The 25,273-nt window shown below is 43.1% G+C and overlaps 1 protein-coding gene across 1 annotated transcript in view; it reads left to right on the top strand.

The window, feature by feature from the left end:
• The window catches only part of LOC126481411 (transient receptor potential channel pyrexia-like), a 202,319-nt gene that overhangs the window by 52,159 nt on the left and 124,887 nt on the right, over window positions 1-25,273 (top strand). The window contains exon 3 of the mRNA XM_050105187.1: window positions 22,009-22,481. Within this exon, the coding sequence (XP_049961144.1) occupies window positions 22,009-22,481 (473 nt within the window). The remainder of the gene's footprint in view (window positions 1-22,008; window positions 22,482-25,273) is intronic.

Genomic DNA, 25,273 nt, shown 5'->3' with positions numbered 1-25,273 from the left:
GTGGGTCGTCTGTTGCGTTGGACCAAGTCCAACAATGTGCGCTGAACAGAGTGCTCCGAAACACTTGTGCCTGCATCAGCATTATATTGTGTCGTCAGATCTGCCAAGAGATCGCCGTTTATGCTGCTTGCCACTGCGAGGAAGCCTCCGACATCCACGTTTTGTCATTTGGCATGAACGTCTAACACCTTGTCGCTTACCTGTGGCTCCATTGTCCTTCAACCACTTTCCACGAATTCTCACGACAACAGCACGCGAACAGCTTCGCCGTTTTCGAGATGCTCGTTTCCAGGCGCCGGTTCATAACAGTCCTCCTTTTACCAAAGTCTCTCATTTCAGTGGATTTCCCCATTTGCAGCCCGTATGGTCGCTATAACGATTCCCTATTTGTCTCTGCTCAGCTTGCATATTTTCCTTAGCGCGTCACGTGACCTCAACGCCATCAGGCGGCATTCGGTCTCGCTGTGTGCAGTGGGCGTAGCGTTTGGCTCATCGCTGTATCTCAAAATACTGGATTCGATGCACAGTTATAGATGCATTTGCACCAATGTTTTAATTGGTTAATATCAATTAAAAACACAATCCTTAAATGAAAATATTACGTGTATAGACGTATTTCGACATCCTTTATGGATAGTGATACTAAGTAGCTTCAGAATGCTTTTCAAAGCGTCAATTAGTACAATGAGCACTGATCTCATATCAGGCTTCGCGGGATTAGTTCATAGCTCCTATTCCCCACAAAACATGTTACGTCACAACGAACTGAAGACGTGTTTCTGAATTTTAATAAATGTTACTAATACTGTGGATAATTTCTGCATGCGAAACCAAACGAAAAAATATGAGTGACACGAAGAAAACTAATAAAAATTAAAAAAAAGCTCATATGAAAAGAGACGGATAATTTCAAGTAATTTTCCATTGTAGCCGAAAATGTATTATGTTATTATCAGAACAAACATTTCGGTTGCAGTGAACAGAGACTACCGCCACTAGCAGGCGATTAGTTAGAGCGCTCAAAACCAGATTATTCCAAACAGCGTACACCGAAGAATTCAAAATGAGTATTACTTAAGGAGTGGTTTCACAGTTGGCCCTCTATGACACTGGACGGGAGGTCCTTCACAAGTATTCATTTGCCGCCGCCTCTACTCGTCTTCCTTTCCCAAAATATCGTGATGATTATGCCGCACACTACGGCAGGCATTTTGGTACTTTAAAATGTCAGGGAAGAATCAGATGGAAACACAGACCTCTCTGAAAGTATTTGTTCCCACTGTGCAGACCACTACATGGAAGAAAGGTCGAAATCGCAACAAAAATAGTTGTTAATAAATGCTCAGCTCACATTAGTCACTTCCGAGCGAACTGGCACTACGGTAAGACAATGGACGAGTAGTCGGGAGGGCAGCGGTTCAAATTCACGTCCGACCATACAGATTTACTTACAGCTGTGCTTTTCTCTTTTATTTTGATGTTTATATCCAGTACGTACAATAGATTTCGAGAAAATAGTGTCTCATATTCAGGTGCCTGTCAGGAGTGCTTCATAAATCGAATGCCAAAGCACCGTAGCTGTCGTTCCATCAAGGGAGCGCATATACTGGTGTCATGACGTCTCGCGAAACTAAAAAAAGATACATCTGCAAGGAAATTGACCATTGGATCAAATACGTAACTCAAAGTGATATGGGTATTAGGTACGCAGAAAAAAAAAAATTTTCGTGGCCTCTCTAAACTACTTACGGCAAATTAAAAAGGACCTTGCCTATAATCTTCCTCAATCCCATCTTGCGCTTTTTTCTCTGACTTTGTCGTTGCCGGGACGTAAAACCATTATCTTCATTCTTTCGACTGAGAGGCAAGTCGATTCATAGGAAAATGTGCTTTACGACGATAATTGCTCCAATATTTTATATGAATTCAGATTTAGAGAATGTATATGCTTCCGTTGGCCAGTTCAGTTCTGAATTTTGAAGATGGCACTTTTTTTCATCATCAGTCCTCTGACTGATGCGGCCCGCCAGGACTTCCTCTCCTGTGACAAACTCTTCATATCACATAAGTATTCTGCGAACGTCAAATACGAAATGCCACAAAAAAATATAAAATAATGAACGAAGCGTGATATTATGGAGTCCTGTGCTTTAGCATTTGTCACAGTGCTCTCCTGTATAAATGAAACGAAATTAGACGCTTAGCGCCGTCTATTTACGAGATACTATGTAAGAGAAGAGTGCAAACTGAAAACGCAGGGAAAGTCTTTTAAACATGCTTCAGTAGACGGCGCATGATTTCCACGCCTTCTTGTACTTCCCTCGAGAGTTCCAAAATGTGTAACAAGTGGCTTTTCTTGACTACAGTTCTAGTAGTTAGTAACCTAATGCTGTATTTGTGTATAAGTATTATAATAAATAAAACGTAGTGCCTCGGTATTAATGACATTTGGGACAAAACGTTTCTTCCTACTATTTTGTCGAAAACAAACTTTTTGACCTGTGGCTGTGTACAAAATACAAGTTTATTCCTGCAAAGAAGAAAACAGCAACCAGCCATGTTACATTACGCTCTTTATTCACACAAATAACGCCGTTACCGGTTTCGGATGGAGGGATTCACCTTCAGACGGTTTCTCAAGTTTATATCACATCTGTTGTTCACATTAGTTTCTGACTTTTTTTTTCCTCAACAATACAAACAACAACAAATGTAATATAAACATGAACAGCCGTCTGAAGATGCACTTTCTTTTGGCACTTACAATGAATCAGTTTCCTGGTATGACACAACGTTCATAACAAATTATTTATTTTATAATTAGTCTCATTCTTTTTTGCGGTGATGCGTTGTTGTGTCAGGATACCTTCTCAATTTTTTGGATGCAATTCAGTTATGTAAAAACAGGGATATATTTTATTTTATTCTCCAGACAAATGCCAGATTTGAAACTTAGAACGTTTTCGATTTCCATTCTTCAGTTGTGAGATTCAGAAAGATTTATGAATGACTGGCTACCAGTTCTGTGTCGCACTTCCGACGAAGATAAGCAATGGCATAATTATATCTATTGTCGTAAGATTCGCCGGTGTCCGATAGTTAACAGATCGCGGTGAAAGGGCCACGCCACAAAATTGCTTGTGCCAGCCTCACTATGCAAACGCGTAACGTCGGTGCGCTTTGTGGCAACTTTGATATCAAAAGCAGACGCAGATTTGATATATTTTCGCCTCACTGTCCTAGACTTTGTGTACTGGGTGCAGCAGCGTTGCATTGGCCGGCAGCCTATTTATAGTGCAGGAAGTGAGAGGTAACAGTAAACTCCGCCGTGTTCCACCGACTCCTCGCGTGAGAGAAATATGTGCACGTCGGCGCTCCTCTGAAGCAAATGGCTACAATATACAACACACGCAGACGACCTCGTTTCCGTTGTGTTCAACACCAGTATAAATTACACGTCATCGTGGCGACACCAGATGTTAAAAGTGTTGTGTATCCTGCAGCATTTGTTTGTCAGATCTCTGGGCACAGTAGAATCTTCTTTTTCCTAACATTGCGTAATAAGAATATCTTTTTCCCGAAATATGAGAACGAAGGAATTCCATAATCACTGTGGTTTAACTAATAATGTTCTGGAACTTCTATCGTCTTCAAGTGGTTCAAACTACAAGTGGTTCCAGCCACGTACTCCGTGGACACTGTCAACTGGTGTATACTTACTGCCTTTATAGCTATATTCGTACTATGCAAAAGACAGTGAAATGCATGGAAGTGGTTAGGTACCACTGTGTCACATATTCAGGCTGCTTCTCGTTCCATTCGCGTACGAGCGCGGGAAGAAAAACTTTAAAAGCATCTGTGTGCGCTGTAATTAGATTAATCTTGTCTTCGAGATCCCTACGGGAGCAATTGTATGGAGCTGTAGTATATTTCTAGATCCCCAGTTAATACTGATTTTCGAATCATTATAATTAGGCTTTTCCGGAATAGTTGTTGCACATCTTCAAGTGTCTTTCAGTTCATGGTTTGAAGTATCACAACGGTCCTCTCGTGCGTCAAATACACATATGACAATTCGTGCTGCCCTCCTTCTAACCAGTTCATTACCCCATGTTAGTCTTGCCTGATATGCGTCCAATGCATATGAGAAATATTTTTGAATGGTACGCATGGTGTTTTGAAGTGGTCTCCTTTATACATTCATTGCATTTTCTCAGTATTCTGTCACTGAATGTAAGTCTTTCGCCTAGTTTACCTCCCACCTGCCCATGCGACCATTCTATTTCAAATCCTAACAAACTGCTAATCCCAGGTACTAGTTCACTGATTCCAGTTGTGACTCACTGATATTGTAGTTATAGGATACAACATTTTTTCTATTGATGTAGAGCACAATTTGACATTTCTGAACATTTAAGGTGAGTTGCCAACCTCCGCACCACTTTGAATTCTTTTCAAGATCAGACTGGATATTTGTGCAACTTTTTCAGCCAGTAATTCATATTAGATAACTTCGTCATCTGCGAAAAGTCTGCTACACCCAGTACACAAAGTCTAGGCCAGTGAGGCGAAAATATATCAAATATGCGTCTGAGCTTAGTATTAATATTGTCTGCCACATACAACATGAACAACAACAATCTCAACACACTTCCCTGAGGCACGCCAGTACTTAATTGTACAACTGTCGATGACTCTCCATACAAAATAACTTTCTGCGTAAGGTTTCAGGAATTACTACAACCAATCGCCGTTTTTTCTTCCTTTAATTTTTATTTATTCGTGACTGGTTTCGAATCGCCTGGCGATTCATCATCAAATGGTACAATTCAGTTTGGAGTATTGCGGGGGTCGTGCGTCTGTGGCAAATATAGAGGCGAAAAAGTGAGCACTGTATGTGGGAAGAATATTAAGATTGTAAGATTAATTTGATGGTGTTAGTCACTGTTTTTATTCTTGTGACAGGCGCTGATCTGGAAAACATAATGTATGCTTTCCAGTATCGTTAAATGTCAGGTAAAACAGGCATTTTTCCACCGATGGCGACTCCCACATACTTCACAAAATATAAACAAACCAAAGAGTGTGGCTGTTGTTGTCGCCAAAGAGCTTTGTAGAGGCAAACTAAATTGCACCATCTGATGATGATTCGAAACCGGTCATGAATAAATAAAAATTGAAGAAAGAAAAAACGGCGATTGGTTCCAGTAATTCCTGAAACCTTTAACAAGACAGTCGCAGTGTTCCAAATCCAGAATGGATAAAAGTTTTAACTTTCTGCGTGCTTCATCTACATCCACATGTACATGGTTACTCTGCAATTCACACTTAAGTATTATTATGATCATTTCTCCCTATGTAGTTGGGTGTCAACAAAATATTTACGCATTCGAAAGAGAAATCCTCTTCCAACCAAGAAATCCTCAGTCCAGTCCAGAATTTTGTTTGAGATTCCATAGTTGACAAGCGCTAATTTACTGAGTCAAATGCTTTTCGGAAATGAAGATACACTGCATCTGCCTTTTCGCTTTGATTCACAGCTTTTAGGACGCCGTATGAGAAGAGCGCGAGTTCGGTTGTGCATGATCGAAGTTTTATGAAACCATGCTGGTTGGTACGAAGCAGGTCATTCTGTTCGTGACACCTCGTTGCTGTACAGTTAAAGGCACTGTCCTAATACAGCTGGGAACTGAGCCTGGTACCTTAACAACACGGCAGTGTACAGCCATTAGGTCAGTGGTCAGGATGACGATGTCAACAACACAAGCTGCGGGTGGCAATGAAAAACCTTTATTTATTGCTACCAGTTTGAATTGTCACTTTTGTGTTTTACGATGATTAGTGACAATCGAAACTAGTAGCAATAACTGAGAATTTCGTGGCTGCTAACAGTGATACAACACGATTCTCCACAAACATCCGCAGACAAAGTAGCATTCTTTCATTTATCATCGGAAAAAACCATGTTTAGTCTGAAATATGAACATAATAACAGATTTATTAGATAAATACTCATATTTTTAATATGCATGTAATTTTCTTAAATATAACGTCATGTTAAGTTGAACGGGCATTATACTCAAAAGCCCACCGAACTGATCTCTTTACAAAAAATAAGTCGTACAACTGAATGGCTCTGAAATTTTATCCATAATTCGAACGTTTGTTTTGCATATATTTAATAAGCTTGCAGTATGTGGGTGGCATGAAATAATTTGATGTGGCAATCACTGCTTTGTTTGCGAATAAAACTGAAGAAAACCGATTTATATAAATAATCAAATTTAAAAAAAGATATTTCTCTTATTTTTAATACCTAGTGCGCCATACACCATACCCCCAACACTTCGTCTACAACGGATCGATAGAGAACAGGGCTACAACTACGCTGACGTCACCGAATGTTCACCTACGCGTTAAATACATGATTCAGAATACACGCTGAAAAACGTTTCTAACGAAGTTTCCAATCTTGAATAATAATCAACACGCAGACATATTACACTGCAATTAAGTTTGGAGACTTTTGGGGTCATTCTAGCGCCGATACTTGAGTATGTATTTTCAGCTGGTTTTCAATTTTTATATATATATACATGTGCACACTGTGGATGATAGGCACCAGTTCTGCTAGACAAAGAGAGAGGTCAGTTGGAAGTATACATTCTTCTACAACGTGAGCGTTTTCCTCAGAGTCCATCCTGGATGAAACTTGAAACAATTCTCTTACCAGAGTTCAAGTCATCCAAGCCCAAGCTGCCAAATGTATCCTTCCAGTTTGAGTGCAGTGAAGGTATGAAGACAGTCTGCCACTCTAGTCGGAACAAATATTTTTTTCTCGGACAGTGACACCACTAACTCTTAGAAGTATTTGCCAGCTGGAAAGTAGTGGAGACAGAGCGCTATGCATACTTCTTGATGACAAGACATACTGATGGTTTCCTTGCGGAAATGAAACTCAGTAGCATGAATGTGTCAGCGGACAGTTTCACACTTTAAATTTTTCCGTTATAGTCCTAGGCGCGGATGTGGTTGTTAGTAATTAGTGGAATATACTTATCCTGTGGATAGGAACAAATGTTATCCGTCTTTTGCAACTCAAATTTTGTTTTCATCGAAAGACGTTCCCACCTATACATATTGGGCGTCATCAGAGGTCTATAAAATAAAGAAAATTATTTGATTTTGTTTCTCACTTACTTTCATTAACGTTTGGTTTTCGAGTGTATGTTGGTTCTTCTGCAGGCAGTAGTAAAACAAAGCACAGGTTTCCAAATGACAGTATGTCGCACTTATTCGTGCGAGATGTCTATGAAGACTGACTATACCACTCTCAGAGGAATTTAAGTAGTCATTTCCACGTAGTCCATACGCGATTGGAAAAGGAACTAATCCTAATATGTGGTACCATGCCAAGTACCGTTTGCCATTCAGTGCACGATACTGTCCAAATTGCGTACGCATGTAGATGTAGATTGCTTCATACTGAATTCAGTTCTTCAGGTACATGTTTGTGCGAGTAATACTCGCATGATTTGGCCTCAATAGTACAACAGAAAGTTTGTTCGGTTTTATGTTTTGAGTTTGTGTAAACAATAACCCATGTCTTATGTGTAATGCAAATACAGACTTTGTTTTCGAATCTAATCGGACACTGAGACTGTTCTTCCGGGGTGACGACGCTTGGACAGTGGCGGGATCTACCACTGTGGGAAAATGATTTTAAAAATTCAGAAGGACATAAAAACTAGCATGTTCTGCCTACATAATACCTCAGTGGAAAGGCGAATTAGAAGCGTCACAATATTACAACAAAGAAACACTTTTTTGATCTTCGAAACAATTTATATTTATTCACTAATGGATTTTCGGCTTCTTTTGCTATCGTCAGATAAAAACTCACTTCTGTACAATTCTGTGATGGCTGTGAGGCCGTAGACCGGTAACTCAATAAATAAAAGTCTTTGCTAAACATCAAGAATTATTCTTATACTCTACGAGGCACTTACGCAGTGTATGTGAATCATTTCAGGCCTTGAAATGTATTAGAAATTCAATAAATAAGCAAAGCCTTTACAACGCAAAAGTACTCTTTCAAAAACGGTCAAGTACTAACTAATTCAAGCACTCAAAACAGCGACAAATATGTGCGACGTTTTCAGTATGTCAGCCCACGGCCGGTCACGCAGTAAGAGTACCACTGAATTCCTGATTACTGCAGGGGCTGCATCTGTTCGTGAAATTCTTTTTGTAATTCCATTGTATTTAAATTTCGCGCAGATCCTACAGAAATCCTAGTTCAGAAGAATCATGTAATGACATGTATGTGCGCCAAACAAATTTATAATTTTTGAATTATTCTTCTAATAAAGTACTTGTTGTCGTTAAGTAAAATGAAATACAGCAATTACAAAACAAAAGTCGACTTTTCGATTGACTTTTCTCTTCGGAGCGACGAAATTGCCGTTATTTAAGGTCGTTTTCCCGGTATATTGCGCCCTATTTCTGTTGTGGGTCACATGTGTTCGCCAAGAAGTTACAAGACCAGAGTACAAAGGAACAAATAAGCGGCTACAAGTTCGCCACGAAGCATCGATGTCTGCCAGGAGGAAAACTCCAGGGTACAGGATTGAGGATGTTTTTGCATCAAGCCGGGCCCACATTTCCTACACAGTGGATCAACTGCTACAAACTGGAGACAAAATCGCAGTATAACAATACGTTAGCAAAAATAATGAAAGTGCACCGAGGAAACCAAAAACACTTTTGAGAGCGAAAGAAAAACAAAATTGGTTGCTGTCTGTTTATCAGCGTTGACTGATTATTTAGAACAAGGTAAAAAAAATTGGCTTTTATTGAGAAACTTCATGATAGGTTATTCGATTAGGGAGTGGAAACAGAAGCGACAAATATTGATTCGCAAACGTGCTCTTGCATCAACCGTTACTATCTTGAGGTTTCAAATTATTGTTTCACCTCGAATATTCTCCAGATTTAGAACCAGTGACTTCCGTTATGATACCTAACTCTTAAAACATAGATTGAAGGAAAGAATGTCTCACGAGTAATCTGTATTGAAAACGAATATTCCGCAAAGTTGAAATAAACTGCCGCGCGGAATTAGCCGAGCGGTCTGGGGCGCTGCAGTCATGGACTGTCCGGCTGGTCCCGGCGGAAGTCCGAGTCCTCCCTCGGGCATGGGTGTGTGTGTGTTTGTCCTTAAGATAATCTAGGTTAAGTAGTGTGTAAGCTTAGGGACTGATGACATTAGCAGTTAAGTCCCATAAGATTTCACACACATTTGCACATTTTTGAAATAAACTGTTACTGAGGGAATAAATAACCTGGCCACCATGCACAGAATCGAGGTGGGGTAGTTTTGCATAACTCAGTGATACAGACAGCCGTAAAGTAGATGCAATCACCACGGAGAGGTCGCGCTATACTTTTGTTCCTGAAGTGAGGCAGCTGGTTTTTCAGGAGTTGGAGCGGCAACTGTCAGGTTGATTAACGGATCTGGCCTTGAAACTTCAGCCAAACTGTTATTGCCATTATGATAATGCGAACGGCTGAAAGTAAGTGGAAACTAAAGCTGCTATTTTCCCCGAGGGCATCGAACTCTGTCGTATGGCATAATTAAAATGGCGTCGTCTTTGTTAAAATATTCTGAAGGCAAAACAGTCCCCTATTGGATCTCTGGTTTGGGACAGCTCAGCAGGATGTCCATAAGGTAAAAAAATGGCGTTATATGGGCCAGAGTGTGGAATGCTAGATCATTTAATTGGGTAAGTATGTTACAGGATTTAAAAACGGAAAATGGACATCTGAAAAGATATAGAGGAAATTAGTGAAATATGGCAACAGGAACAACAGAACTTCTGATCCGGGGAATACAAGGTTATAAACTAAAAATCAAGTGAGGGTAGTGGAGGTATAGCTCTCACAATGAATAAGAAAGTAGGAAAAGTAGGGAGCTATCGTGAGCAACATAGTGAACACATTATCACAACCCAGGCAGACACAACTCTCACCTACAGCAGTAGTGCAAGTTCATATACCTGGTTGGTTGATTTGCGGTAGGGGACCAAACAGCGAGGTCATCAGTCCCATCGGATTAGGGAAGGACTTGGAAGGAAGTCGGCCGCGCTCTTTCAAAGGGACCATCCCGGCGTTTACCTGAAGCGATTTAGGGAAATCAAGGAAAATCTAAATGATGGCCGGACACGGGTTTGAACCATAGTCCTCCCGAACGCGAGTTCAGTGTGCTAACCACTGCGCCACCTCCGTCGGTCGAAAGAATGTATGACGAGCTAAGAGAAATGATTCACGTAGTTAAGGGAGACAAAAATTTAATTGTTACGAACGAGTGGAATTCGCAGCAGGAAAAGGAAGAAAGATAGCAGAACATGGACTGGGGGAAGGGAATAAAAGAGCAAGCCGTCTGGTAGAATTCCGGATAGAGCACAATCTAATCATTGCTAATATTTGGTTTAAGAATCATGAAACACTGTTATATATGTTGTAGAGGCCCAGAGACACAGAGAGGTTTCAGGTAGCTTATATAATGATAAGATGGAGATTTCAAAACCATAGATTTTAAACTGTATAGTATTTCCAGAGGCAGATGTCGACAGTGACCGCAATTTATTGGTTATGAACTGCAGATTAAAACTGAAGAAAATTGCAGAAAAGAAGGAAATGGGACTTGGATAAATGAAAGAAGAAGAGGTGGTTAGAACTTCAAAGGGAGCATTAGCCAATGGTTGACTGAAACACGAGAAAAGAATTCAATGAAGTCAAAATAGACAGCAGAAGATCTACTAGAAAAAAAGAAAAAAAAAACGCGGCCCACCAGAAATCTTTGAACAACAAACGATATATTGAATTTAACTGAAGAAAGGAGTATCTCGCTGGAACAAATGCGTTGATCTGAATAGTATAACGTTCAGAAAATTCTTGTTCCTGCAAAAAGAGTTTTATTGTGTTTCTAATCAAACTCATTAGTTCAAAACAGTTTTCATGTAAGAATCACCTACCGCAGTCGGTCATAGCTCATTCCTTTTGTGGAGGAATAAGTTCCAGTGACTATCAGCAAAAAAATTGGCACGAAGTAGTGTTAAACTCCTTCACTTCCAAGGGCGGAAACGTTGTTTACAGCTACTTCCCAGTGTCCCACATATGTTTTTACTAAAGAGATCACGTTTCCCGCCGCGCGGGATTAGCCGAGCGTTCTGGGGCGCTGCAGTCATGGACTGTGCGGCTGGTCCCGGCGGAGGTTCGAGTCCTCCCTCGGGCATGGGTGTGTTTGTTTGTCCTTAGGATAATTTAGGTTAAGTAGTGTGTAAGCTTAAGGACTGATGAGCTTAGCAGTTAAGTCCCATAAGATTTCACACACATTTGAAAAATTTTGAACATCACGTTTCCCACCGCTATCAATGAGTAGGATAAAGTTCAGCACGACTGTTTATTGGAGATATACAGTTCTCTACTTAACAGGGAAATGGTCGTTTAATGCAATGTAGCTTAGATACTTGGACGATAACTTTCTATGAAATGGTTGAAGCTATTGTAGTATGTAGCGATTCACGCCACTAGCGCGTTCGTCAGACACTTAAAAAAGGGAGAAGTAACGCAGTGCCGACCATGTCTGTTTTTCCGGGAATCTGGAAGCCTGAACTAGTTTCGTTGGTGCCGCTGTTCCTGTTAGAGGAGTATCTGGCCTACATCGCTCAGCAGTGCCGACATTTCTGGGCTGCTCGCCAAATTCAACAACAGCTGTGCTTTCATATACACTTCCACGTAAAAGCTTGATAGCACAACAGGGGATTTGCCCCGACCATTAGTCATGCCACTGAGTTTTCTTACAAGTAACTACCTATTCGAGCAAGGTGATGCACTGACTTTAATGTCGCACAGAGAATAGCTCCACAACAGTAGTGTAGAAAAACACACACACACACACACACACACACACACACACACATACACACTTACTCTAAAATTCATCCCTTGTTTCGAAATTCTCTCCTTTCTTCCCCAAAAGGACTGACATTTTAGAGAACACAGCTATTTATGTGCGAGGACGAAGGCATCCCTCGACGTCAACGTTTCTTCCTTTAGACATCTAGCTACATTTACTGCCCTTTTCGACGATTCGGTCGGATATAATATGTGCACTTGAAGTAAATTAAAAACAAACTTTTCAAGCCAGTGTTATGATAAGTTAATGCAAATTCGCTAGTTAACGTGGAAAACGTCGCTCTTGATAAACTGTCTTCTGTCTCAACAGTATACCCAGTCGTTTACTTATCTTGTTACGCTTAAAACGAACAAAATTTCTTTATTCCTTGCACTTTGTTGGATCACTTTGCATGCGACGGTCGTTATTAGCATTAAAAAACTAAACTCCTCCCGAAGAGGCCATGAAGGTCCAACGGTAACGACTGGCCGCCCTGTCATCCTCAGCCCACAAGCGTCACTGGATACGGTTACTGAGGTGCATGTGGTCCGCGCACCGCTCTCCCAGTCGTATGTTAGTTTACGGGACCGCGATATTAACATTAGCGATACATAAAGACTTAGCAGTAGATAAATCATGCTGGATGATGCCTTGACAACTTTTTCACGAACTACACAACTTGGCAACTCGCCCATATTCGGCTAGGATAGAGCTTAAGAATGTATTTGGATAGCAACGGATTCTTGGAGCAAGCAGCTAAATTTGTCTAAGTGGAAATTAGAGTTTTGCTAGTCTCGCATTAGTGCAGCCTCAAAAGAGCTCATTTTGAACCTGTGGCGGCATTCAACAATTTACGATAAGCTGGTGAGACCTTTACTAGTATTTTGGGAGCTTGAACGAAAAAGGTTTTCTCACATTTTTCGGATTTTTATCTCATTATAAAATTTTAAATTTTCTGAATAAAATGTTATACATGTCACTTATAAACTCGCATGGGAAGTATTTTACTTTATTTTTTAAATATTGTCTTCACCGGTTGCAAAGGTTAAAATTTTCACATGCGTTACTTCAAGATCTAATAAAATTGGTAACTTTTTATAGAGAACGCTGTGGACTGCAGTGTTGTAAAGATGATATTACGTTTGGTAGCACTCTCGAAATCAACTCTTTTGCTTTCTGTATGTAAAAGATAATTTTATATGGTTCAAGGAGGACAATTTACAAAGGTTACTTCACCAGTTAAATAAAACAGCCAACCAATATAACATCTCATTACAAAAAATTATGAGTATGGTAATATCAAAAGTACCTATTGAGCTTTAATTTTCTAGAGGCTGTTATCACCAGCTATAAAGACTTAGCCGTGGAAGTGAAAAATCAAGTGACAAAGGCAGCATGGGTAGCCAGATCCCTGCAAAATACAGTATGGAGATACAAATTTATGATAACTGGGGAGAAAATAAAAATATATAAAACGATGGTGAACCCTGTTTTGACATATGCATCAAAAACTAGAGCAGAAGCGAAGAAGATAAAACAAAAACTAGGTGAAATGAAGGTAGTAAGACACATCCAAGAAGTAACCATTTTGGACAAAAGAACGAATGTGTCGGTAAGGGAACAGAGTGGAATACAAAATATAAATACACGGATGAAGACAAGAAAAAGAAATTGAAAGGATTATGTGTAAAGGGTGGACCCCACAAGACTAGCTAAACTTTGTAAACATGGACGATGGGAAACGACTACTTGGGCGAGCACCCAAGAGATGGGACAGCAGTTCGTCCATTACATCCACGGAATGAGACAAACAGGGACAAACCTGGCCAGCAGCAGCAGCAGCAGAAGAAGAAGAAGAAGAAGACTAAGAAGAAGGATCACTCACTCCTGAACTCACAAATCTTAAACGCTTATAAACAGTTAAACAGTCACTTCTGCCAGGTAGGGTAAGACTCCCTATCCCACACCAACGATGGCTGCTGGCCGACTTCTGGTTTCATGAGCTCCAAAACCCCTCAACGAAACTGTTTTAACATCAATGACTTTCAGCAAATCAGACTTATTTGGCGCACACAGGCAATTTCACTGGTTATTTCCCGTTCGAAGTAATAACACTCCACTGCAAAAACGTTGCTTCCTACAAGGGTTTTCGAGAAGTCTATTTTCAACAGGTGTTGGGAGACCCCTAGAACTCTGGAAATACGATTCGCCGCAGAGACAGGCTCGCAGGCTTCCATACCATCTCCAGGATGTGGCAGCTTGCGGGTCACGATGGTGATTGCTTGCAAAACACTCGTGTGCCACCTCTTAAAATACTGCTCGTGTGTGGGAGTCAAATCAAATAGGAATAACGGAGAGTATTGAATTTATGCACAGAAGGGCAGCAGGAATGCTGACAGTTTTGTTTGATCATGGGAGTGCGTCAGAGGGAGAAAAAAAACTAAACTGGCAAAATATCCAGATAAGACGTACTTACAGAATTTTACGAACTAACGTAAAGTGGTGAATGTAGGAACGTACTACCAAGTCCTGACGTATCACTCACTACCGTAAGGATGATGAAGACAACGTTTGGTTAAGCACAGCACGCACAGAGGGTTTTAAGCAATCTTTCTTCCTACATTCGAAAGAGAAGGAGCAATAAAACTCGTAGAATGGGAAGTAACATCTACAATACTCTTCACTGAAGTTTACAGAGTGTAGATGTGAATCTAGGATTCAGACCGCCCCTTTCCAAAGATAGGCTCTAGAAGATATAATAGGCACAGTACGACAAGGTGTACCCGTGGTCTAGGAATAGCCGGCACGGTAGCTCAGCGTGTTCGGTGAGAGGATTAGCTGCCCTCTGTAACAAAAAAACTGAGTTAATGGATCAACAACGAACTTAAAAAACAGATGTCTTACGACGTCCGCCCCGAGCAGATGCAACGAACAAAAGCGAACTAAATGAGATTAAAAAAAAAAAAAAAAGGTAGCGTCTTTCATTCATAATCAAAACGTCTTCGGTCCCGGGTTCGATCCCCGCCACTGCCTAAATTTTGATAAATAATCAGCATTGGCGGCCGAAGACTTCCGGCATAAGTAGTCAGCCTCATTCTGCCAACGGCCTTGTCAAAGAGGGCGGAGGAGCGGGTAGAGGTTCAGGGCACTCTCTTGTCCTAGGGGTGGGAAATTGCCCCTAAAGGAGGAAGAATCAGCAATGATCAACGACATGAGGATGCAGAAGGCAATGGAAACCACTGCATTAAAGACACGTAACGTGTATCCACAGGACATGTGGCCTGTAATTGAAGAAGTGTCATGATGATCTCTCCATTGGCAAAAGTTTCCGGAATAGTCCCCCATTCGGATCTCCGGGAGGGGACTGCAAATGGGGAGGTTACCATGAGAAAAAGATTGAACAATCAACGAAAGGATAACGTTCTACGAGTCGGGGCGTGGAATGTCAGAAGCTTGAACGTGGTAGGGAAACTAGAAAATCTGAAAAGGGAAATGCAAAGGCTCAATCTAGATATAGTAGGGGAAAGTGAAGTGAAGTGGAAGGAATACAAGGGTTTCTGGTCAGATGAGTATCGGGTAATATCTACAGCAGCAGAAAATGGTATAACAGGTGTAGGATTCGTTATGAATAGGAAGGTAGGGCAGAGGGTGTGTTACTGTGAACAGTTCAGTGACCGGGTTGTTCTAATCAGAATCGACAGCAGACCAATACCGACAACCATTGTTCAGGTATACATGCCGACGTCGCAAGCTGAAGATGAACAGATAGAGAAAGTGTATGAGGATATTGAAAGGGTAATGCAGTATGTAAAGGGGGACGAAAATCTAATAGTCATGGGCGACTGGAATGCAGTTGTAGGGGAAGGAGTAGAAGAAAAGGTCACAGGAAAATATGGGCTTGGGACAAGGAATGAAAGAGGAGAAAGACTAATTGAGTTCTGTAACAAGTTTCAGCTAGTAATAGCGAATACCCTGTTCAAGAATCACAAGAGGAGGAGGTATACTTGGAAAAGGCCGGGAGATACGGGAAGATTTCAATTAGATTACATCATGGTCAGACAGAGATTCCGAAATCAGATACTGGACTGTAAGGCGTACCCAGGAGGAGATATAGACTCAGATCACAATATAGTAGTGATGAAGTGTAGGCTGGAGTTCAAGACATTAGTCAGGAAGAATCAACACGCAAAGAAGTGGGATACGGAAGTACTAAGGAATGACGAGATACGTTTGAAGTTCTCTAACGCTATAGATACAGCAATAAGGAATAGCGCAGTAGGCAGTACAGTTGAAGAGGAATGGACGTCTCTAAAAAGGGCCATCACAGAAGTTGGGAAGGAAAACATAAGTACAAAGAAGGTAGCTGCGAAGAAACCATGGGTAACAGAAGAAATACTTCCGTTGATTGATGAAAGGAGGAAGTACAAACACGTTCCGGGAAAATCAGGAATACAGAAATACAAGTCGCTGAGGAATGAAATAAATAGGAAGTGCAGGGAAGCTAAGACGAAATGGCTGCAGGAAAAATGTGAAGACATCGGAAAAGATATGATTATCGGAAGGACAGACTCAGCATACAGGAAAGTCAAAACAACCTTTGGTGACATTAAAAGCAACGGTGGTAACATTAAGAGTGCAACGGGAATTCCACTGTTAAATGCAGAGGAGAGAGCAGATAGGTGGAAAGAATACATTGAAAGCCTCTATGAGGATGAAGATTTGTCTGATGTGATAGAAGAAGAAACAGGAGTCGATTTAGAAGAGATAGGAAATCCAGTATTAGAATCGGAATTTAAAAGAGCTTTGGAGGACTTACGGTCAAATAAGGCAGAAGGGATAGATAACATTCCATCAGAATTTCTCAAATCATTGGGGGAAGTGGCAACAAAACGACTATTCACGTTGGTGTGTAGAATATATGAGTCTGGCGACATACCATCTGACTTTCGGAAAAGCATCATCCACACAATTCCGAAGACGGCAAGAGCTGACAAGTGCGAGAATTACCGCACAATCAGCTTAACAGCTCATGCATCGAAGCTGTTTACAAGAATAATATACAGAAGAATGGAAAAGAAAATTGAGAATGCGCTAGGTGACGATCAGTTTGGCTTTAGGAAAAGTAAAGGGACGAGAGAGGCAAGTCTGACGTTACGGCTCATAATGGAAGCAAGACTAAAGAAAAATCAAGACACTTTCATAGGATTTGTCGACCTGGAAAAAGCGTTCGACAATATAAAATGGTGCAAGCTGTTCGAGATTCTGAAAAAAGTAGGGGTAAGCTATAGGGAGAGACGGGTCATATACAACATGTACAACAACCAAGAGGGAATAATAAGAGTGGACGATCAAAACGAAGTGCTCGTATTAAGAAGGGTGTAAGACAAGGCTGTAGCCTTTCGCCCCTACTCTTCAATCTGTACATCGAGGAAGCAATGATGGAAATAAAAGAAAGGTTCAGAAGTGGAATTAAAATACAAGGTGAAAGGATATCAATGATACGATTCGCTGATGACATTGCTATCCTGAGTGAAAGTGAAGAAGAATTAAATGATCTGCTGAACGGAATGAACAGTCTAATGAGTACACAGTATGGTTTGAGAGTAAATCGGAGAAAGACGAAGGTAATGAGAAGTAGTAGAAATGAGAACAGCGAGAAACTTAACATCAGGATTGATGGTCACGAAGTCAATGAAGTTAAGGAATTCTGCTACCTAGGCAGTAAAATAACCAATGACGGACGGAGCAAGGAGGACATCAAAAGCAGACTCGCTATGGCAAAAAAAGGCATTTCTGGCCAAGAGAAGTCTACTAATATCAAATACCGGTCTCAGTTTGAGGAAGAAATTTCTGACGATGTACGTCTGGAGTACATCATTGTATGGTAGTGAAACATGGACTGTGGGAAAACCGGAACGGAAGAGAATCGAAGCATTTGAGATGTGGTGCTATAGACGAATGTTGAAAATTAGGTGGACTGATAAGGTAAGGAATGAGGAGGTTCTACGCAGAATCGGAGAGGAAAGGAATATGTGGAAAACACTGATAAGGAGAAGGGACAGAATGATAGGACATCTGCTAAGGCATGAGGGAATGACTTCCATGGTACTAGAGGGAGCTGTAGAGGGCAAAAACTGTAGAGGAAGACAGAGATTGGAATACGTCAAGCAAATAATTGAGGACGTAGGATGACCAAAAAAAAACGACAACATAGGTGTGGCCAAGAAATGATACGTTACAAGGTGGCAAAGTTAGTAAGAGTTCTGGTTGGGAAATACAAAGGACCACTTACAGATGTCCAGTTTGCTCACTTTTTTGCACATCAGAAAGTTTAGTAATGGACGAAGTTCGATACAGTACGAAAGATTAACTTCAGAATTCCTAGATTTTTAACCCTCGCAGTTCCCTCGAACAGACTCCCCTATGGACGGCATTGTAATAACCATCCTAGGCGTAGAGAAATAATTCAAGGAGTCGAAAACAAATAAGTCATTTAAGTCATTAGGTCCGGATGGAATACAAATTCGGTTTTTAAAACAGTACTGTACAGCACTCGCCCCTTGCTTAAATTGCGTTTATCGCGGCTCTTTCGCCCAGAGAAAAGACCCAAGCTACTGGAAAAAAGCGCATGTGATGACTCCTGCATATAAGTACAAAAAGAACGGACCCGCAAAATTACAGACCAATATCCCTAACATCGGTTTGCTGCAGAATCCTTGAGCTTACTCTCAATTCGAATATAATAAATTTTTTTGAGACCGAGTAGCCTACGTCCACGAATCAGCATGGTCTTAGAAAGCATCGGTCGTGTGAAACTCAGCTTGCACTTTCCTCAAGTAATATACTGCGAACAGGGCCGCGAACTATAGATGAAGGGCAACGAGCAGATTCCATATTTCTAGATTTCCGGAAAGCGTTTGACACAGTGCGTCACTGCAGGCTGTTAAAGAAGGTACCAGCTTACGGAAAAATTTCACAGATATGTGAATGGCTCGAAGACTTCTTAAGTAATAGAACCTAGTATGTTGTCCTTGACGGCGAGTGTTCATCAGAGATCAAGTTATCGTCAAGAAGAGTCCCAGTGATATGTGACAGGATCGCTATTATTGTCTTCACACGGAAATGATTTGGCGAACAGAGTGGGCAGCAATCAGCAGTTGTTTGCAGATGATGCTGTCGTATACAGTAAGGTGTCGAAGTTGAATGACTGTAGGAGGATACAAGATGACTTAAACAAAAACTTCCAGTTGGTGTGATGAGTGGCAGCTAGCTCTAAATGTAGAAAAATGTAAATTAATGCGGATGAGCAGGAGAAACAAACCTATAATGTACAGCATTAGTAGTGTCCTGCTTGACACAGTCACGTCATTTAAATACCTAGAGGTGATGTTCCAAAGCGATGTTACATGGAACGAGCACGTGAGGATTGGGGTAGGGAAGGCGAATGCCTGACTTCAGTTTATTGGAGGAATCCTAGGAAAGTATGGTTCATCTGTAAAGGAGACCGCATATAGGACGCTAGTGCAACCTATTCTTCAGTACTGCTCAGGTGTTTAGGATCCGTACCAGGTCGGTTTCAAGGAAGGCAATGAAGCAAATCAGAGGCGGGTTGCTAGATTTGTTACTGGTAGATTCGGACACCACATAAGTATTACGAAGATGCTTCGGGAACTGAAATGGAAACTCTTGGAGGGAAGGCGACATTCTTTTCGAGGAAACCTATTAAGAAAATTTTGAGAACCGGCACGTGAAGCTGACTGCGGAATGATTCTGTTGCCTTGAACATGCACAGCGCGGAAGTACCACGAAGATAAGATACGAGGTATTAGGGCTCATATGGAGGCATACACACTCCTGGAAATGGAAAAAAGAACACATTGACACCGGTGTGTCAGACCCACCATACTTGCTCCGGACACTGCGAGAGGGCTGTACAAGCAATGATCACACGCACGGCACAGCGGACACACCAGGAATCGCGGTGTTGGCCGTCGAATGGCGCTAGCTGCGCAGCATTTGTGCACCGCCGCCGTCAGTGTCAGCCAGTTTGCCGTGGCATACGGAGCTCCATCGCAGTCTTTAACACTGGTAGCATGCCGCGACAGCGTGGACGTGAACCGTATGTGCAGTTGACGGATTTTGAGCGAGGGCGTATAGTGGGCATGCGGGAGGCCGGGTGGACGTACCGCCGAATTGCTCAACACGTGGGGCGTGAGGTCTCCACAGTACATCGATGTTGTCGCCAGTGGTCGGCGGAAGGTGCACGTGCCCGTCGACCTGGGACCGGACCGCAGCGACGCACGGATGCACGCCAAGACCGTAGGATCCTACGCAGTGCCGTAGGGGACCGCACCGCCACTTCCCAGCAAATTAGGGACACTGTTGCTCCTGGGGTATCGGCGAGGACCATTCGCAACCGTCTCCATGAAGCTGGGTTACGGTCCCGCACACCGTTAGGCCGTCTTCCGCTCACGCCCCAACATCGTGCAGCCCGCCTCCAGTGGTGTCGCGACAGGCGTGAATGGAGGGACGAATGGAAACGTGTCGTCTTCAGCGATGAGAGTCGCTTCTGCCTTGGTGCCAATGATGGTGGTATGCGTGTTTGGCGCCGTGCAGGTGAGCGCCACAATCAGGACTGCATACGACCGAGGCACACAGGGCCAACACCCGGCATCATGGTGTGGGGAGCGATCTCCTACACTGGCCGTACACCACTGGTGATCGTCGAGGGGACACTGAATAGTGCACGGTACATCCAAACCGTCATCGAACCCATCGTTCTACCATTCCTAGACCGGCAAGGGAACTTGCTGTTCCAACAGGACAATGCACGTCCGCATGTATCCCGTGCCACCCAACGTGCTCTAGAAGGTGTAAGTCAACTACCCTGGCCAGCAAGATCTCCGGATCTGTCCCCCATTGAGCATGTTTGGGACTGGATGAAGCGTCGTCTCACGCGGTCTGCACGTCCAGCACGAACGCTGGTCCAACTGAGGCGCCAGGTGGAAATGGCATGGCAAGCCGTTCCACAGGACTACATCCAGCATCTCTACGATCGTCTCCATGGGAGAATAGCAGCCTGCATTGCTGCGAAAGGTGGATATACACTGTACTAGTGCCGACATTGTGCATGCTCTGTTGCCTGTGTCTATGTGCCTGTGGTTCTGTCAGTGTGATCATGTGATGTATCTGACCCCAGGAATGTGTCAATAAAGTTTCCCCTTCCTGGAACAATGAATTCACGGTGTTCTTATTTCAATTTCCAGGAGTGTAGATAGTCGTTTTTCCCTCGTTCTATTTGCGAGTGGAACAGGGTACCCTCCGCCACGCGCTGTACGGTGGTTTGCGGAGTATCTACGTAGATGTAGGTGTAAATATCTTACGCCCACCTTTCGGATAACGTAATCTAGTCACATACTTTCTATATTAAAATTTAGAAAAAAATATTTATTGTGTTTAACGATTTCCTGTGCCACATTCAGTAATTGTTTTTAATTTTTCAGAACACAATAAGCCAAAAATTTAAGTCTTAGCAGTAAATCTGATATTCTGCTACAAATGTCATATTCATAGTTTCAAGTTCAGGACTCTTCTTACACATCCATATATCTTTAAAAACTATACTACGAATAAAACTCAACGATAATTAACGAAATCTGTAATTTTTTTAAAAAAAGTCGTGGTGATCACAGAGAACCACTCCTTTCTGAGTACACACAACGGAAGATGCTTTGACATTGCTAAGATTGTGCTAAACTTATTTTCAGGCTCTGGAACCTACTTCTATGTCAGTATATAAGTGAAAAGAATGTTGTTAGTAAAAGTTCAGAACAATTAAAGACTTTTGTTTTTCTCCTTAGGTTTTTATGCAGTACCCCCCCCCCCCCCCCTCCTCCCGCTCCCTCTCCCAAGCCTCGTAGTACGTGTTGCGGAAAATACGTTGGTATTTCTAAGGTTAATAATGGTTCTTCCTTATGTAACTTGGATTTGGGGGACAGATGATGTTGCCGCAGCTAAGAAACGCTAACTGTTATCGATGTTTCCGGTAGGACACGCGCGTGCATTGGCAGGACGGCTCTGATGACTGCGGCGACATCTCGAGCGAGGAGGACGTCGAGAGCGGTGCACTGGGGGCCGAAGCCAAGCAGAGAGCGACCGGCGTCAGCATCAACAGGCACGACGGCAGTCCGGCGCACACTGCGAGAGAAGGCGGCAGCGGCGGTGGCGAAGGCAGCGGCAACTGCAGCGCGGCGGGGGGCGGCGCGGCGCCAGCGTGCCCGCGCTCGGGAGAGCTGTGGGCGCGCGCCGACGTGGAGGCGGGGCTGCGCGCGCTGCCCGGCGCCGACGCCGCCGCGCCGCTGGTGGCCGCGGGCGACGCCGAGGCGCTGCTGCAACGGCCGGCCGACCAGCAGGACGCGGCGCTGCTGCTCGCCGCCTGGCAGGGCCGCGCCGCGCTCGTCCACCAGCTGCTGCTGCGCGGCCGCACCGACCGCCTGCTCGCCGCCACCGACGCTGACGGCAGGTGCGCCACACTGCTCCACTCTCGTCGATACATTTGTACACTGCCCTAGCGAATTACTGCGTCCAATGTTACTTTACCAAGTCCTATGGAAGACGTCTCACGTGAAAAAGTAGAACAAATTTCTCTTATTTCCGTCAATGATCACAAAATTTTTCGTCGTTAGACTAACGGTTTCGGTCAGCAATGACCATCTTCAGATCTGTTTTATAACATTTTCTAATATACTAAAGGCATAATGGCATAGTCACAAAATCAGTATCGTCACACATATTTAAAATATGGTGCAAACTAAGCCACACTGCCAGTGAAGTCATACACTACTGTCCACAACACATTATGACGTACCGCGACGCCGGTGAGGGCATATAAGCATCGACATACAGGATGAAAAGTATTTAAACCGACAAACTCTGGGAGGTTGTAGGGGACATCAAGACAAACATTTTTCCCTAATGTCATTTTTTCCTATGAGGAGTATTTAAACCAGTAGAGGAAGATTCCTCTGGCGGCAAATTAATTAAACCAACAAACAATTTTCCATTTCTTTATGACCAAGAGACAATACATTAACACAACCCAATTTCAATTACAGCAGATTTTCAAAAATGCCTCCATTGACACGTAAACACAGTCGGATCAAGTTCTGTCTGACACGGGCAAAAACCCCAGGAGTATCCTCAACTGTTCCTGCTGCTGCTACTATCACAGCAACCAGATCCTCTTCTGATGCAACAGGAGTTGCGTAAACAAGGTTGCGCATCTCTCCACACACAAAAAAGTCCAAAGGGGACATATCTGGGGATCGAGCAGGCCATGATACAGGACCACCTCTGCCAATCCACGTTTCTGGGAACTGTCGGTCCAGGAATCGACGCACACGACGACTGAAATGAGCCGGCACCCCGTCATGTAGGATCCAGATGCGTTGTCTTGTAGGGAGCGGGACGTCTTCCAGCAATTCTGGCAATGCTCTGGCGAGAAAATTGTACTAGTGCCTGCCATTTAATAGCCTAGGTAGCAACTACTGCCCAATTAAACAGTCCCCAACAACACCGACCCACACATTAACGAAGAACCGCACCTGATGAGCGCTAGTAACTATGGCATGTGGGTTATCCACACTCCAAACATGCGAATTGTGCATGTTGAAGACTCCATCACGCCTGAACGTTGCTTCATCGGTAAACAACACAGAGGATGGAAATGTAGGATGCATTTCACACTGTTCCAGGTACCACTGCGAAATCTGTGCTCTGGGTGGATAATCAACTGGTTCCGAGTTGTGGACACGCCGTAAGTGAAATGGGCGTAACAATTGCTCTCCAAGGACTGTTCTTACATTCGTCTGATTCGTCCCCATGTTATGTGCAACTGCACGAGTGCTGTTTGAAGGATCCCGCTCCACACGCTGCAAGACAGCTTCCTCAAATTGCAGCGTTCTTACCGTGCGACGGCGTCCCTATCCAGGTAATCTGCTAAATGACGCGGTCTCACGCAGACGTTGGTACACAGCTGCAAAGGTCGTATGATGCGGGACACGGCGATTAGGATATTATTGTTGATAAACCTGCTGTGCAGCTCGTCTGTTGTGGTACGCTGCGTAGTACGCACCAACCGTATCAGTGTACCTACTCCAGGTGTATCGCTCCATTAGTAATCAGACACAATGCACATCAACACTGGTGGACAGCAGTTGCCTACAACTGAAGAGTGTAATACGCTCTCTAGCAACTGAAGATCGTAATACGGCCTCTAACAACTGAAGAGCGTAATACAGCCTCCACCGGTTAAAACAATCCTCATAGGAAAAAATGACATTAGGGAAAGATATTTGTTTTGATGTCCCCCAGAACCTCCCAGAGTTTGTCGGTTTAAATACTTCTCGCCCTGTATAGGCAAACTACCAGAGTAGCCGTATGTCTTTCCGCCGTGCATGCGGTAAATGCGGAAACTTGAACTATGGTGACGCTATTATCAAATGTGTTCAAACAGGACCAACATGCTGTTATTTTTCCTTGGCTTCCGTAGGAAAACACCACGGGCAGCCATCGCAGAAAGAAGAATGTGTATCAAGAAGCATGTCTGTCGAAAACAGGAAAAATTGCGACGAGGGGTGTTGATGTATCATGACAATGCAAGTCCCCTTATAGCACATGCCGTAAGCCAGAAGTTACATATAATCACGTAGTATACACTCGAGCACACGCCCTATACTCCTGATCTCTCCTCATGTGTTTCAAATGGTTCAAATGGCTCTGAGCACTACGGGACTTAACATCTGTGGTCATCAGTCCCCTAGAACTTAGAACTACTTAAACCTAACTAACCTAAGGACATCACACACATCCATGCCCGAGGCAGGATTCGAACCTGCGACCGCAACAGTCGCGCGGCTCCGGACTGAGCGCCTAGAACCGCTAGACCACCGCGGCCGGCCCTCATGTGTTTATCATGCCCTCGGTCACTTAAAAAACGCCTTGAAGGGTCGCTGATTCCCGTCGGACGAGGATGTGCAGCAGGCAGTTACGGTCAAGTTCACGCAGGCCCGTTTTACCAGACGGGTATAATCAACGTGGTGCCCCGATGGGATGACTTCCTCAATGCTGACGGCGATTTTGCCTGATTGGCATACCTATTCCGGACCTTTTGATCGCATAACATTAACATATACCTCAAACGAAGACAGCGATACCAGAAACACCTGCACAAAACGACATAATCGAAAAATAATGCACACAAATTCCTCCAGAATGAACCCAAAGAAAATACTGTACATAAAAAGAAATGAATAG

The sequence above is a fragment of the Schistocerca serialis genome, chromosome 1 (genome assembly GCF_023864345.2).
Source record: "Schistocerca serialis cubense isolate TAMUIC-IGC-003099 chromosome 1, iqSchSeri2.2, whole genome shotgun sequence".
Classification (NCBI taxonomy): Eukaryota; Metazoa; Arthropoda; class Insecta; order Orthoptera; family Acrididae; genus Schistocerca; species Schistocerca serialis.
Note: the sequence above shows the minus strand (reverse complement) of the source record. Positions and strands in the feature narration are given on the sequence as shown.